At 55.6% G+C, this 13,259-nt stretch overlaps 1 protein-coding gene across 1 annotated transcript in view; it reads right to left on the bottom strand.

Moving 5' to 3' along the window:
• Positions 1-13,259, bottom strand: part of GOLM1 (golgi membrane protein 1) — a 53,646-nt gene that overhangs the window by 13,737 nt on the left and 26,650 nt on the right. Inside the window, exons 4-6 of the mRNA XM_008257408.5 lie at positions 10,391-10,445; positions 7,281-7,383; positions 1,238-1,367 (exon numbers count right to left, since the gene is read on the bottom strand). Of these exons, the coding sequence (XP_008255630.1) occupies positions 1,238-1,367; positions 7,281-7,383; positions 10,391-10,445 (288 nt within the window). The remainder of the gene's footprint in view (positions 1-1,237; positions 1,368-7,280; positions 7,384-10,390; positions 10,446-13,259) is intronic.

Genomic DNA, 13,259 nt, shown 5'->3' with positions numbered 1-13,259 from the left:
TTTCAAGTAAATAAATAAATCTTAAAAAAAAAAAAAAAGAAAAGGTGGAAAAAAAGGTATCCACAAAATTGGAAACAATTTAACAAACCACATACCCAATGTATCCGTACACATGTATAATATACAAAGAGCTCTTATAACTCAATGATAAAAGACAAATAATTAAAGAGGGCAAAGGAGCCGAGTAGATATTTCTCCAAAGATACTGATATATAAGTGGTCAGTGACAGATGTGAAAAGATGCTCAACATCATTAGTCACTACACAAATGCAAACCCGAACCTAAATGAGACCAGGGACTGAGGAAGGGCATGTGAAGACAGGCAGCAAGAACCGGCCAAGGCAGAAACCCCCCGTGGGAGTGTCAAATGGTAGGAGCATCGTGGAAGACGGGCCAGCCGCCTCCAGCAGCTGACGAATGGATTCTCCTGTGAGTCAGCACTTCTGCTCTCCTGTGAGTCAGCAACTCTAACTCCTCAGCCTACACACCCAACCAACGAGAACGGTGCCCACCAGCACAAACACCCGTCCGCACACACTCACTGCAGCACTACTCATGACCACCAAGGAGTGGAAACGACCCAAAGTGTCCATCAGATAACTGCAGACAAGCAAGATGTGGTCCAGCCACGCACTGAGTAGCAGGCAGCCATCCAGGAAGAGGCGGCAGTGTGCAGACTACAACGCAGATGGGCCCTGGGAGCAGCGCACTAAGCCACAGCAGCCGGACGGGACAGGGCCACGTCTGATGCCGCTGGCGGAAAACGCGCAGCTCAGGTGGCTCTCGAGGGGCAGAAGCGGAGCAGCAGCTGTCCCGGGCCCTGAGGCGTGCAGGTGAGGCAAGACCGAGCCACGAGCGACGCGGTCTCTTTTCAGGGCGTTAAAAACGTTCTAAAACTGTGGGGACAGAGGAACGACTTTTTGAGTGGACCAGAAACCACCGAGTTGGAAACTTCCCACGGGCGAATCCTGTGGCGGTGCAGGCAGCCCAGCAACACGAAGCGGCCACCTCCCGTGCAGACCCGCTCTCCCAGCAGCCCCCCACCCAGAGGCAGTGTCCAGGGCTGTGCTTGGCATGGAGACTGGCACACCTTGCTGGGGTGCAGCCAGCCCAGGGCCGGCCCAGGGAACCAAACCCACGAGGAGAGCAGAGGCGAGAGCTGAGCAGACCAGTGCCCGCGGCAAAGGGGCCGGGAGGACCTTCTAGAAGTCCGCGGCAGGGAACGCCCGCCCTTACCTGCGGACTCGGCTCTTTCTTGTCCCGGGGGTCTCTGGCAGCCGCGCCTTCGCTCCCTTTCCTGGTGACCTCCTCGATGCGCTCTTCACACTGCTCCTTTACCTCTTTCATCTGACTGATGCACTGGTTCCTGGTGTGAGAAAACGCGGGGCGCCGGCGTCGATGGCTGTGCCGCGCAGGGAGCTCCAGGCACCGCGACAAGCCGGCCACCTGCTTCCCGCCGCTGCGCACCCCTCATCTGCGAGCACAGGGTGGTCTGGCTTCTCAACTACTTCGTGATGGAAACGCAAGGTGGGTATCAGAAACTCCTACACGCGTCATGGCACGCTAGAACGAGCCATCCTGATCCATTAGTAAATAAGACATTTAAAAAAACACAATTGGTAGGGCCGCTGCCATGGCGCAGGTTAATCCTCCACCTGCAGCACTGGCATCCCATTTAGGCACTGGTTCTAGTCCCGGCTGCTCCTCTTCTGATCCAGCTCTCTGCTACGGCCTGGGAAAGCAGTAGAAGATGGCCCAAGTCCTTGGACCCCTGCACCCACAGGGGAGACCCGGAAGAAGCTCCTGGCTCCTGGCTTTGGATCAGCACAGCTCCGGCCGTTGTGGCCATTTGGGGAGTGAACCAGAGGATGCAAGACCTCTCTCTCTCTGCCTCTCAAATTAAAAAAAAAAAAAAATACAATCTAGAATAACAACAGAACGGCACCTGTGCCCCACACTGGAGGACTGGGGGTTGGATGCCCAGCTCCAGCTTGGGACAGGGACTCCAACTTCCCACGCACGCGCACACCGCGCTGGGAGGCGGCAGCGAAGGAGGCGACTGAGCCCTGCACCCACACGAAGACCTGGATTCAGTCCCGGCCCAGTGCCAGGCACCGTGGGCATTTCAGCAGTGAACCGAAGGAAAGCAGCTCTCTCCGGGCCTCTCTGGGGCGGCTGGGTTTAGCCCTTGTCCCATGCTACTGGTGCAGAGCTCCTAAGACCTGTGGGATTTCCTGAGAGGACCTGGAGGCCAGACCAGAGTTTATGCTAATGAGGTGACCTACTGGGGGAGGGCCTATGGACTGATTGCCAGAGGAGTCAACCACAGGATTGGAGGGTTGGAGGATCAGCTCCACCCCCTCCAGGGAGAGGGGAGGGGCTGGGGATTGAGTACATTCACATGGCCATTTAATCCATCATGCCTATGCTTTTATCAAGATTTATATTCAATTTATTTATTTGAAAGGCAGAGTTACACAGGGAGGGAGGGAGGGGGGAGGGGGAGGGGGAAGGAGAGAGAGAGAGAGAGAGAGAGGTCTTTCATCTGTTAGTTCACTCCCTGCAAAAGGCCACAACAGCCAGGGCTGAGCCAGGAGCTTCTTCCTGGTCTCCCACGTGGGTGCAGGGGCCCAAGCACTTGGGCCATCCTCCACTGCTTCCCCAGGCCATAGCAGAGAGCTGGGTCAGAAGAGGAGCAGTCGGGACTAGAACCGGCACCCATATGTGATGCCTTACCTGCTATGCCACAGCTCTGGCCCCATGCCTACACTCTTATGAAGAAACCCAGACACACACTCTGGGACAAGGCGCAGGAGCTTCCTGGCTGGCAAACACATGGGTGCGGGGCACGGGCAGCCAACTCCACAGGGACAGAGCTGTCTGTCTGGCCCCCGCCTAACAAAGTCTCTCCCATTCGGTTACTGTGAGGTTGTTTGTGTTCTTTATAATGAATCCTGAACGTGGGAGCTCTGCCTACCACCCCAGCAAATGATCAGACCTGCAGGGTATGGCAGGGAGCTGGGAACTTGCAGTCGCCAGACAGAAGGGAGGTGGCTGGGGGCATGCAGAACACTTCATAGAGGGCTGTCTTGTGGGACTGAGGCCCTCAGCCATGGGTCTGTGCTAACTCCAGGTCATGGCAAAATTGAACCGAACCACAGGCCGCTCAGTCATTGCCAACGAATTCCCGTTGTGACTTTGGGCCTTCTGCCTGGAACTCAGCCTGGGTATTTCAGCAAGTGTCACCCACTTGCACTGCAGAGCAGAAAGCCGAGAGGCCACCTGTCTTGCCACAGACCGGGGTCGCGGAGAGACCCGGGTACAGCTGGGCTGAAGTCCGAGGTTTCCCAACTGTGGTGCTTCCTGGCGGCCACCTCTCCTGGGTGGAAGGTGCAGCTGAGGCAAATGGGAATCCAGGAACCCGTCACCCTTCTGTGCAAGGCCCCACCGGGTAGCCCTGGGCCCCATCACAGAGCTCCTGACCTTGAGTGAGGAGTCATTTTAACAAACTCCACACGGACACAGGAGACGCAGGTGGTAGATGGGGAGTGCAGGTCAGCCCTCACAGAGCAAACAAAGGGAAGGCACGAGTCCCCGAACCTTAATGCCTGCAAAGGCAAACACAGCTTACACCTGCCCCTGGCCCTGACAAAGCCACGTACAGAGATCATCTCTCTCCCAGCCCTGCAAGTCCAGTTCAGCTCCCACGCTCCGGCTCGCCCACAAGGAGCGAGGCAGCCACAGCACAAAGCCACGTCTGCAGACAGTGACCGTGTCACTTCCTGAGGGCCTCTGGCTAGCTCTGTCATAGTAAATGCTGGGGCATTAACTGCAGCTAACTCAAAGAGACACCTGGAACCGGCCGTGACTGCAGCTGGTGGCATCCGTGGCTGGCTACAATTAGGAGAGTGTGTTCTGCATGGGACTCCGCTGGGGCCTGCTGGCCCCCTCACCCAGGACACTGGCCATCACTGCGCTTACCATCACACTCCTCTCTCCACGTCACGTGGGGAGGAGGTGGACAGCGGACCGCCCCATGTGCTGACCTGAGTGCCCAGGGAAGAAAGACTGCAAGGCTATGCCTGAATGATGGAGTACAGTGATCGCTTAGTGATGTCTGCCATAGGAGTGGGCAGCACGGAGTGGGGATGTGTGCTGACTCAGAGGAAAAACCACTACCTTCCACACCCCTCAGCCCGTGTGCCCTCTGCCCTGCCTTCCATAAAGGATTAGGACCAGATGGGTGCTCCCCAGGAAGGTACATGGCAATGCTCCAGGGGCCCCGTGAGTTCCCCGACTCCCAGGCACAGCGTCGTGCACACTCACTGGCCGAGTTGCTAACGTGGGGTGGACACCCTTTCCAGGCTATCATCCACACACAGGTGGAGAACAGCTAGTACCTCTAGCATCACACATGCTGCAAACATGGGCTCCGCGGTGTCCGAGTTTGCGGCAGGGCCCCGGCAGGTGACACAGAGGCACAGAGCCAGGCGCAGCTCTCGATGTCTCTGCTGACCTCCTGTGGGGGGCCCCCAGTCCAGGGCGGAGCTGCTCGCCACTGCCCACGGCGGAGCTCTCCCAGCGGGACACAGCCGCCTGCTGTGAACCCTGGGGCCCCGCTGACTGCCAGCTGGGCCAGAACCTGGGCTCACAGCTAATGGAAGGGGAACAGGTGCATTCACAGCCACTACGGATGAGAGAGAGGCAGCCTGGGTACTTGGTTCTTACCCAGTGTCATTTCTTGGGCAATAGCCAAACTCAGGGCTACTCAATCCCAGCAGCTTCGGAGGGAGGGGGGGAGGAAAAATGGGATCATCGGACCCCCAAACATCACCAGACAGGAGGGCAGGACCCCCACCCCACCTCCATGAAGACCCCCAGCGCAGCCAAGGAAGAGGCCACAAGCCCGTTTGCTAATTCCACTTCTTGTGGACTGATGCCTGCTCCAGTCCCCTGCCTGGTGACGTACTGGGGGCCTCATGCTGTCAGCTGTATTTGGCTTTAACCAATCAGGTGGTAAGCGGTGATGGCGGAACACGGGGCTCCCCCTGATGGCAGTGGGTGGGAACAAACTTAATTTTCCTCCTTTGCTGGTGAACGCACAGTTGGCTAAAATCCTTCCAGAAAGAAATCTGGCGATTTATAATGCGTGACAAGCAACACCTCCAGAAAAGGCCTCTGTTGGAGGGAAATAATCCAAAATAATCGAATGCAAACAAGGAAACACTGTGTAGCAACAGGATTTTTATATGTAAGGTAATATTACATTATACACGTATATGTAATGTAAGTGAGAAAATCACGTCAGGGATTTCAAGTGGCTGCAGTTAGGGTCCCGTGACCTTGGGCCTGGGCTGGATGGAAGTCCCATGGGAGGCAGGCAGGGTGAGCGCTTCTCTCTGAACCCCCAGGCATTAGGCACATGGTTTTATGAGAAAAAAGGAGGGATAAGCAAACCAACTATAACTGTATCATTCTACCTTGTAAACTGGTTTTTACTACCTTCCCAGTGGGTTTAACCCCCTCTTCAGAAGTTTATTGTGGGGATGGTGCTATGGCATGGTGGGTAAAGCCACCACCTGCAGTGCTGGCATCCCATATGGGTGCCGGTTCTAGTCCTGGCTGCTCCTCTTCCGATCCAGCTCTGTGCTGTGGCCTGGGGAAGCAGTGGAAGATGACCCTACACCCAGTTGGGAGACCTGGAGAAAGCACCTGGCTCCTGGCTTCAGATCGGCACAGCTCTGGCCATTGTGGCCATCTGGTGAGTGAACCAGAGGGAGTGCAGTGGAGGATGGCCCAAGTGCTTGGGCCCTGCACCCCATGGGAGACCAGGAGAAGCACCTGGCTCCTGCCATCAGATCAGTGCGGTGCGCTGGCCGCAGCGGCCATTGGAGGGTGAACCAACGGCAAAGGAAGACCTTTCTCTCTGTCTCTCTCTCACTGTCCACTCTGCCTGTCAAAAAATAAATAAATAGATAAATAAATAAAAATGTATTGTTTGATTTTGATTACAAAATAATTCTATTCCCACTGAAGACACTCGGAAAAACCATGAGAAAATCTCAAGAAAACAAAATGCTGGGGCAGGCTGGGTGGCCCAGTAGTCTAGACGCCAGGCAGCACACCCACGGCCCACAGCCCGCATCAGAGTGCCTAGGTTCGATCCCTGGCCCCAGCCAACTCTAGCTTCCTGCTAATGTGGATCCTGGGACACAGCGGTGATGGCTCAAGGCGCTGGGTCCCTGCCACCCACGGGGGAGACCTGGGTGGAATTCCCAGCCACTGGCTTTGGCCTGAGCCAGCCCAGCTGCTGCAGGCATTTGGGGAGTGCACCGGCGGTGGGAGGCTGTGTGCCTGCCCTCTGCCATCTGTCTATGTGCGCATCTCTGAACAAGTAACTCCGAAAGCGCAAACGTCCACAATGCCATCACCTGGCATCACCTGTGGAACAGGGCAAACGTCTTTCAATCATGGGAACCACACGAGCCTGGTGTGACGGGCTCTGCGGCAGCTCACATCTGAGAACCCTGGGAATTCCTTTCTAAGATAGAACTGACGGGGCCGGCGCCATGGCTCACTTGCTTAATCCTCCGCCTGCGGCGCTGGCATCCCATATGGGCACCTGTTCTGTCCCGGCTGCTCCTCTTCCTGTCCAGCTCTCTGCTATGGCCCGGGAGTGCAGTGGAGGATGGCCCAAGTGCTTGGGCCCTGCACCCGCATGGGAGACCAGGAGAAGCACCTGGCTCCTGGCTTCGGATCAGCACGGTGCGCCGGCTGTAGCGGCCATATGGGGGGTGAGGCAATGGAATGAAGACCTTTCTGTCTCTCTCTCTCTCACTAACTCTGTCAAATAAAAAATTTTAAAAAGAGAGAAAATAAAAGTTATAAGATGGAACTGACTTCACCAACACACCTGGCACTTTATAGAATTTCCACATAAGCTTTATGGCCACGTGGAGGAATTCATTTCCTGCTGAGAACAGCCCTCTGTGCTTTCGTGTGTGTGTGTGTGTGTGTGTGTGCGCGCGCGCGCACACCATTCTTACTTATTTTATATTACAAGCCTGCTGGCAAACGTACCCATAGCCTTCTGAGGCACTGCTAACGCTTACAAAATCAAACGCACATTTTTCAAAGGAAGAAATCTTCAAAGGACTCCACCCTGCCCACTCCAAAATGGAAGGAGCAAGCAAAGACTCCCCCAGACCACAGCCGGGGCCCCCCGCTTCCAACGCCCGGGCTTAGCTGCAGGCATGCGCCCCACCAGGGACTCACGTACAGGTCATAGGAGAACTTTCGCTCCAGGTTGCTCTGGTTTTTCTGGAACTGGAGGATGTCCTGCTGCAGCCGGCCGTAGTTCCTCTGCAGGGTCTTGAACTGGTCTGCGCCGAGAGAGGACAAGTCACTGTTCAGGCCATGGCTGGCAGTCACATGCGGGGCGGAGCTACCAAGGGGCCAAGGGCGGGCAGAGGCGGGGATGAGGACGCACCCCCCACGTGCCTGCATCTGGACTTGCAAACATCTCTCCCACATCTCCCGTTTGTCCTCCAGCTTTGTTCTTAAGATTTATTTATTTATTTGAAAGACAGAATTGGAGAGAGAGATCTGTCTTCCATCTGCTGGTTCTCGCGCCAAATGGTTACAACAGCCAGAGCTGTGCCAATCCAAAGCCAGGAGCCAGGAGCTTCTTCTGGGTCTCCTATGCAGGTGCAGGGGCCCAAGCACTTGGACCATCTTCTACTGCTTTCCTAGGCCCTAGCAGAGAACTGGACCCAAAGAGGAACAGCTGGGAGTCGAACCAGCACCCATATGGGATGCCGGCACTGCTGGCGGCAGCTCTACCCGCTACGCCACAGTGCCTGCCCCTGTCATCCAGCTCTTAAGATGTGTTAGGAGCGTGGGTTCACCTGTTTTTCCCTAAGGTATACTGAGCCCCAGGCTGCCCTGCAAGCTCACACGTACCACCCACGGTCTCTAAAACACTGAGGCTGACATCTGGCCTGCTAAGTTTGGACACCCATGTCCCACATCAGAGGGCCTGGGTTCAATCCCCGGTCCCAGTTCCTGACTCCACTAACGCAGACCCTGGGACACAGCCTCCTGCTGTCTCGTGAGTCTCCTAGGCTCTGTGTCCGGCAGCTGCCCAGCCCTCTAATCAGGGGAACTCCTCAGCTCATCCACGCTGCCCTGAAGATGTGGCCCAGCAAAGCCCAGGTGCAGGGGGTGCCTAGTGGTGCACGACAGCACCCGAGGGCGCTACACAGCCCTGGGGAGACGCTGCTGTTCCCCAACCTCTGTCCTCACGGCACTGGACTTGCCAGACTCCCTGGGGGAAACAGAACCCAGCAAAACCCAGGGAGCCCATGCACTCCTGCCAGTGGCCACCAGGTGGCGCATGCTCAAAGCACCTGGACACCATCCTTGAGAGGACAAAACCATGGCACAGAGGACAGGAAGCGAGTGTCAAGGTGGGAGAGGCCATCCAAGCAGGGGGCACCCGCTGCCTGCAGCCGGGGACCGAGGGCTGTGAGGCCAACCATTTGTCAGGACTTACTGAAATGGGGCCGGCACTGCGGCGCAGTGGGTAAAGCTGCCACCTGTGACCTCCCATACGGGTGCCGGTTCTAGTCCCGGCTGCTCCACTTCAAATCCAGCTCTCTGCTGTGGCCTGGGAAAGCAGTACAGGATGGCCCAAGTCCTTGGGCCCCTGCACCCATGTGGGAGACCCAGAAGAAGCATCTGACTCCTGGCTTCAGATTGGCCCACCTCTGACCACTGCAGTCCTTTGGGGAGTGAACCAGCAGGTGGAAGACCTCTCTCCCTCTCTCTCTGCCTCTGCCTCTCTGTAACTCTACCTTTCAAATAAATAAATCTTTAAAACAGGAAAAAAGGTAACCTATGTTCTCACCCTATATACATGTGGACACACAGGGGTGCTTCAAGAAGTTCATAGGAAAATGGGATAAAGTGAGCTCATTTTGGTGTGAAAAATCTGAAATCCACACATGCATTTTTCATGAACGTCTGAAGACCCTGAGGACTATGAACAATGCAAAGCAGGGGCAGGTATTTGCCGCAGCAGTTCAAACACAGCATTCCACGGGCGGGGGGCTCCCGACTCCAGCTTCCTGCTGACGCATGCCCTGCGAGGCAGCAGGTGGAGGCTCCAGAATTGGGGTTCCTTCCTCCACTCGGCAGGCCTGGACTGCGTTCCGGGCTCTTGGTCTCAACTCAGCCCAGCCCCAGCCACCTTTTGGGGAAATAAACCAGTAGAGGGGAACTTACTCTGTCAAAGAATTAACTTAAGAAATAAAGACCAAAGCATAAAAAGAAAAAAAGGGGGGGGGGCCAGCGCTGTGGCATAGTGTGTAAAGCCATTGACCGCAGTGCCGGTATCCCATATGGGTGCCGGTTCGAGTCCCAGCTGCTCCACTTCCCAGCCAGTCTCTGCTGTGGCCTGGGAAAGCAGTGGAAGATGGCCCAAGTCCTTGGGCCCCTGCACCTGCATAGGAGACCCAGAAGAAGCTCCTGGATCCTGGCTTCGGATCGGCACAGCTCCAGCCGTTGCGGCCAATTAGGGAGTGAACCAGCGGATGGAAGAACTCTCTCTCTCTCTCTGCCTCTCTATAACTCTGCCTTTCAAATAAATAAATAAATGTTTAAAATAAAGAAATGTGCGGTAACTGATGGGGCCAGAACAGGGCAGGGGTTGCCTGGACTGCAGGACTGACAGGTGTCCACATGACCCACTTTGATGGCTTCCTGACAGGCGCAGGAGGTGGAGATGCCGACACTGCCCCAACCAAACTGAGGCTTCTCAGGAACTGAGCTGAGCGTCAGCTTTAAATTAACATGCACCTTATGTATACATAAAACCCATAAAAAAAAAAAAAAAAAAAAAAAAAACATAAAACCCAGCACACACACAGAGTGGGCACGCCTCACCTGCGATGCATGGGGCCAGAAGTGGTCTGGCTTGCACATACATGAGACACCTCGGGGCCCCGGTCTCGTAAGCACGGAATGTACCGATGCCTCACCTACACCTGTGTTGGTATTTTGCATGATCATGTGCGTTCTGAATGCAATCCCACACAGGAGGTGTGGCGTCTTCCGCTTGGGCTGCCAGGTCAGGTCAGTGCCCGGAGCCCTTTCTTTGGGAGCCTTTCAGATTCCAGGTGCCCGGTCTGGACAATGTTTCTTAACGCACTCATACCGGAGTCTGAAGGCAGGCTTCGGACTCTTTGATGGACACACAGGGAGCATGCACAGTAAGAACAACACGCCCAGGGCCGCGCGCGTCGCCCAGAACGCCATCCCTGTGCAGAGGGCACAGCAGGTGCTCACCCCTAAAGAACGCTGCCCGGCGGAGGGGGCATTGGGACTTACCCTGGAGCACTCGGATGAGCTTCTCGCCCGTGGTGATATTATTCACCAACACCGCCTGCAGGGAGAGAAGACAGGATAACATGGAACTCCTGCAGCCTGGGGGGGGGGGGGCACCCGCAGTGGGCGTGTCTCCAGGCTCGGGCTCCCGTGCCAGCCACCAGCCAGCAACTGGAGGAAGGTGGAGGGATCCTGGGTTCTCTTCCAGGCTGGCTGAGAGGATAGAGAAAAGGGGTTCCACAGTGAGCACGGCGAGACTTCTGGGAGCAGCTCGCCCGCTGGCTGCCGCTCTCCCGCCCACGGTCCAGGAGCTTGGGGACAGGCGGCCTCACACAGAGCGGGGACAGTCAACAGGGAAGAGGGAAGAGGCCACGGGAGACTCAAGCTAGCAAGTTTTTAAACAAAGCTGGGTGTTTCCGGGCTGGTGGTCAGGGCACCAGCGCCCCACTTCGCAGTGCCGGGGTTTGGCGTCCAGCTCCTGACTCCAGCTTCCTGTCCGTGAAGCCCCGGGGAGCAGCGATGAAGGCTCCAGTGCTGGGGTCCCCGCCACATGGCTCCCAGCTCTGACCTGCCCCCCGGTCACTGCGGGCATTTGGAGAGGGAAGCACCAGATCAGAGCTCATTCTGTGCCTTCCTCTGCTCTCGAGCCAGTGAATACACACACACACACACAAGCAGGTGTGCACTATTTTATATAAGGAATTACTGGATATTTTGGTAAGATAGTATTATGACAGGTAAGAGAAATAAGATACCACCTTCTAGGGGCTGGCGTAGAGGGTAAAGCCGCCACCAGCAGTGCCAGCATCCCATATGGGCGCCAGTTCAAGTCCCAGCTGCTCCACTTCTGATCCAGCTCTCTGCTATGGCCTGGGAAAGCAGTGGAAGATGACCCAGGTCCTTGGGCCCCTGCACCTGATTGGGAGACCCGGAAGAAGCTCCTGGCTTCAGATTGGTGCAGCTCTGGCCATTACGGCCAATTGGGGAGTGAACCATGGGATGGAAGACCTCCCCTTCCCCCGCCTCCCTTTTTCCATGTAACTCTTTCAAATAAATTAACTAATTAAAAATAATAACAAAGAAGATCCCACCTTCTAGAGAGAGGTACTGAAATATCGCGATTCTAACAGCCTGAGTTATAACGATGAGAGCTCATTAGGTCATTCTGTCCACTTTTCAAGTTTAAAAGTGTCCACAGTTGGTCTACACACACAGAGAGACACATCCATAACCCTATTACGTCACCAACTAAACCTGAAAAGCACAATTTTGAAAAATAGCCTGAACTGCGAGGTTGATTTTGAGGGAACAGAAAATGGACTTGAAAACACACAACCTTGCCTTTTTTTTTTTTTTTACAGATAGAGTTAGACAGTGAGGGAGAGAGACAGAGAGAAAGGTCTTCCTCCCATTGGTTCACACCCTCAAATGGCTGCTACGGCCGGCGCTGTGCCGGTCCGAAGCCAGGAGCCAGGTGCTTCCTCCTGGTCTCCCATGCAGGTGCAAGGTCCAAGCACTTGGGCCATCCTCCACTGCACTCCCTAGCCACAGCAGAGAGCTGGACTGGAAGAGGAGCAACCGGGACTAGAACCCGGCACCCATATGGGATGCCGGCACCGCAGGCAAAGGATTAACCAAGTGAGCCACGGCGCCGGCCCCACAACCTTGCTTTCTGATAGAGATTCTGGGCGAGTTCAAGGACTCTCCCACACACTGCTACGTGCTACTTCTCCATTATAATTTCACACGAAACTTAAGCCACTTTGTTATCACAAAACGGGGGGGGGGGGGGCACGTGACAGGCATCTCAGCAGGGACTTTCTGCACCCCTGCAGCAAAAGGTGGGGTGCCCCGTCTAAATGCCACAGCACCCTGGTCCCCACTGAGTGGGGGACCTGAAGACCACAAAAGCCCCACCTGGGTTTCCTCAGCTGTCAGGGCTGCACAAACCAGTATTTTGGGGCCAGTGCTGTGGCATAGTGGGTAAAGCTGCCACCCTAAGTGTCAGAATCCCATATGGGCACTGGTTTGAGTCCCGGCTACTCCACTTCTGATCCAACGCCCTGCTAATGGGCCTGGGAAATCAGAGGAAGACGGTCCAAGGGCTTGGGCTCCTGCCACCCACGTGGGAGACCCGGATGAAGCTCCTGGCTCCTTGCTTTGGACTGGCTGAGCTCCGGCTGTTGGGACCATGTGGGGACTGAACCAGTGGATGGAAGACCTCTCTGTCTCCAACTCTGCCTTTCAAATAAATGAATCTTAAAAGGAAAAAAAAAAAAATTAAAAACCGCAGTACTCAAGCAATGTCCTCAGAAGCCATCCTCTGCCCTCCCCCTGCCCACCAAGGTGAGTTACAGACACTGGACACCTCCCCGAAGCCCACCACAAATGCCCCCATCCATCCTCCCACCCTCCCTCACGTCGCCACCAACGTCGGAGCTGGCTGTAAGGACATTCTCCTAACTTCCTGGTTTGAAGGAAGGTCAAGACTGCGATGAAGCCTGACCACCATGACCACAAGGCTTCAATAAGAGCAGCCCAGGCCATGCAGGGGAGCCTGGGACTGAACACTGCAGCTCTATAAGACTTGGCTGGCTTGGGCGCATGCGCACACCTACCTCACCCACGCTGCTGCTCCACACTGCTGCAGGACACCAGTACCAGAAACCCCCACAACCGTTCAAATCAATCAATCTTGGAAAAAAAGGAATCTGAAACAGACCAGGTTCCCCTTCGGTCTCTCACTCTAGCCCATCCCTTGTAGTGATCCCTCATGCTCACCTATATGGGCTATAGGATGCCGGCACCGCAGGCTGCAGCTTTACCTGCTATGCTACAACTCCCACCCTGCAGGCTGCTGCAGCAGCAGGAA

This window comes from Oryctolagus cuniculus, chromosome 1, assembly GCF_051225735.1.
Source record: "Oryctolagus cuniculus isolate XC-2025 breed Fujian yellow rabbit chromosome 1, ASM5122573v1, whole genome shotgun sequence".
NCBI lineage: Eukaryota > Metazoa > Chordata > Mammalia > Lagomorpha > Leporidae > Oryctolagus > Oryctolagus cuniculus.
This window is presented reverse-complemented; position numbering and strand designations above follow the sequence as displayed.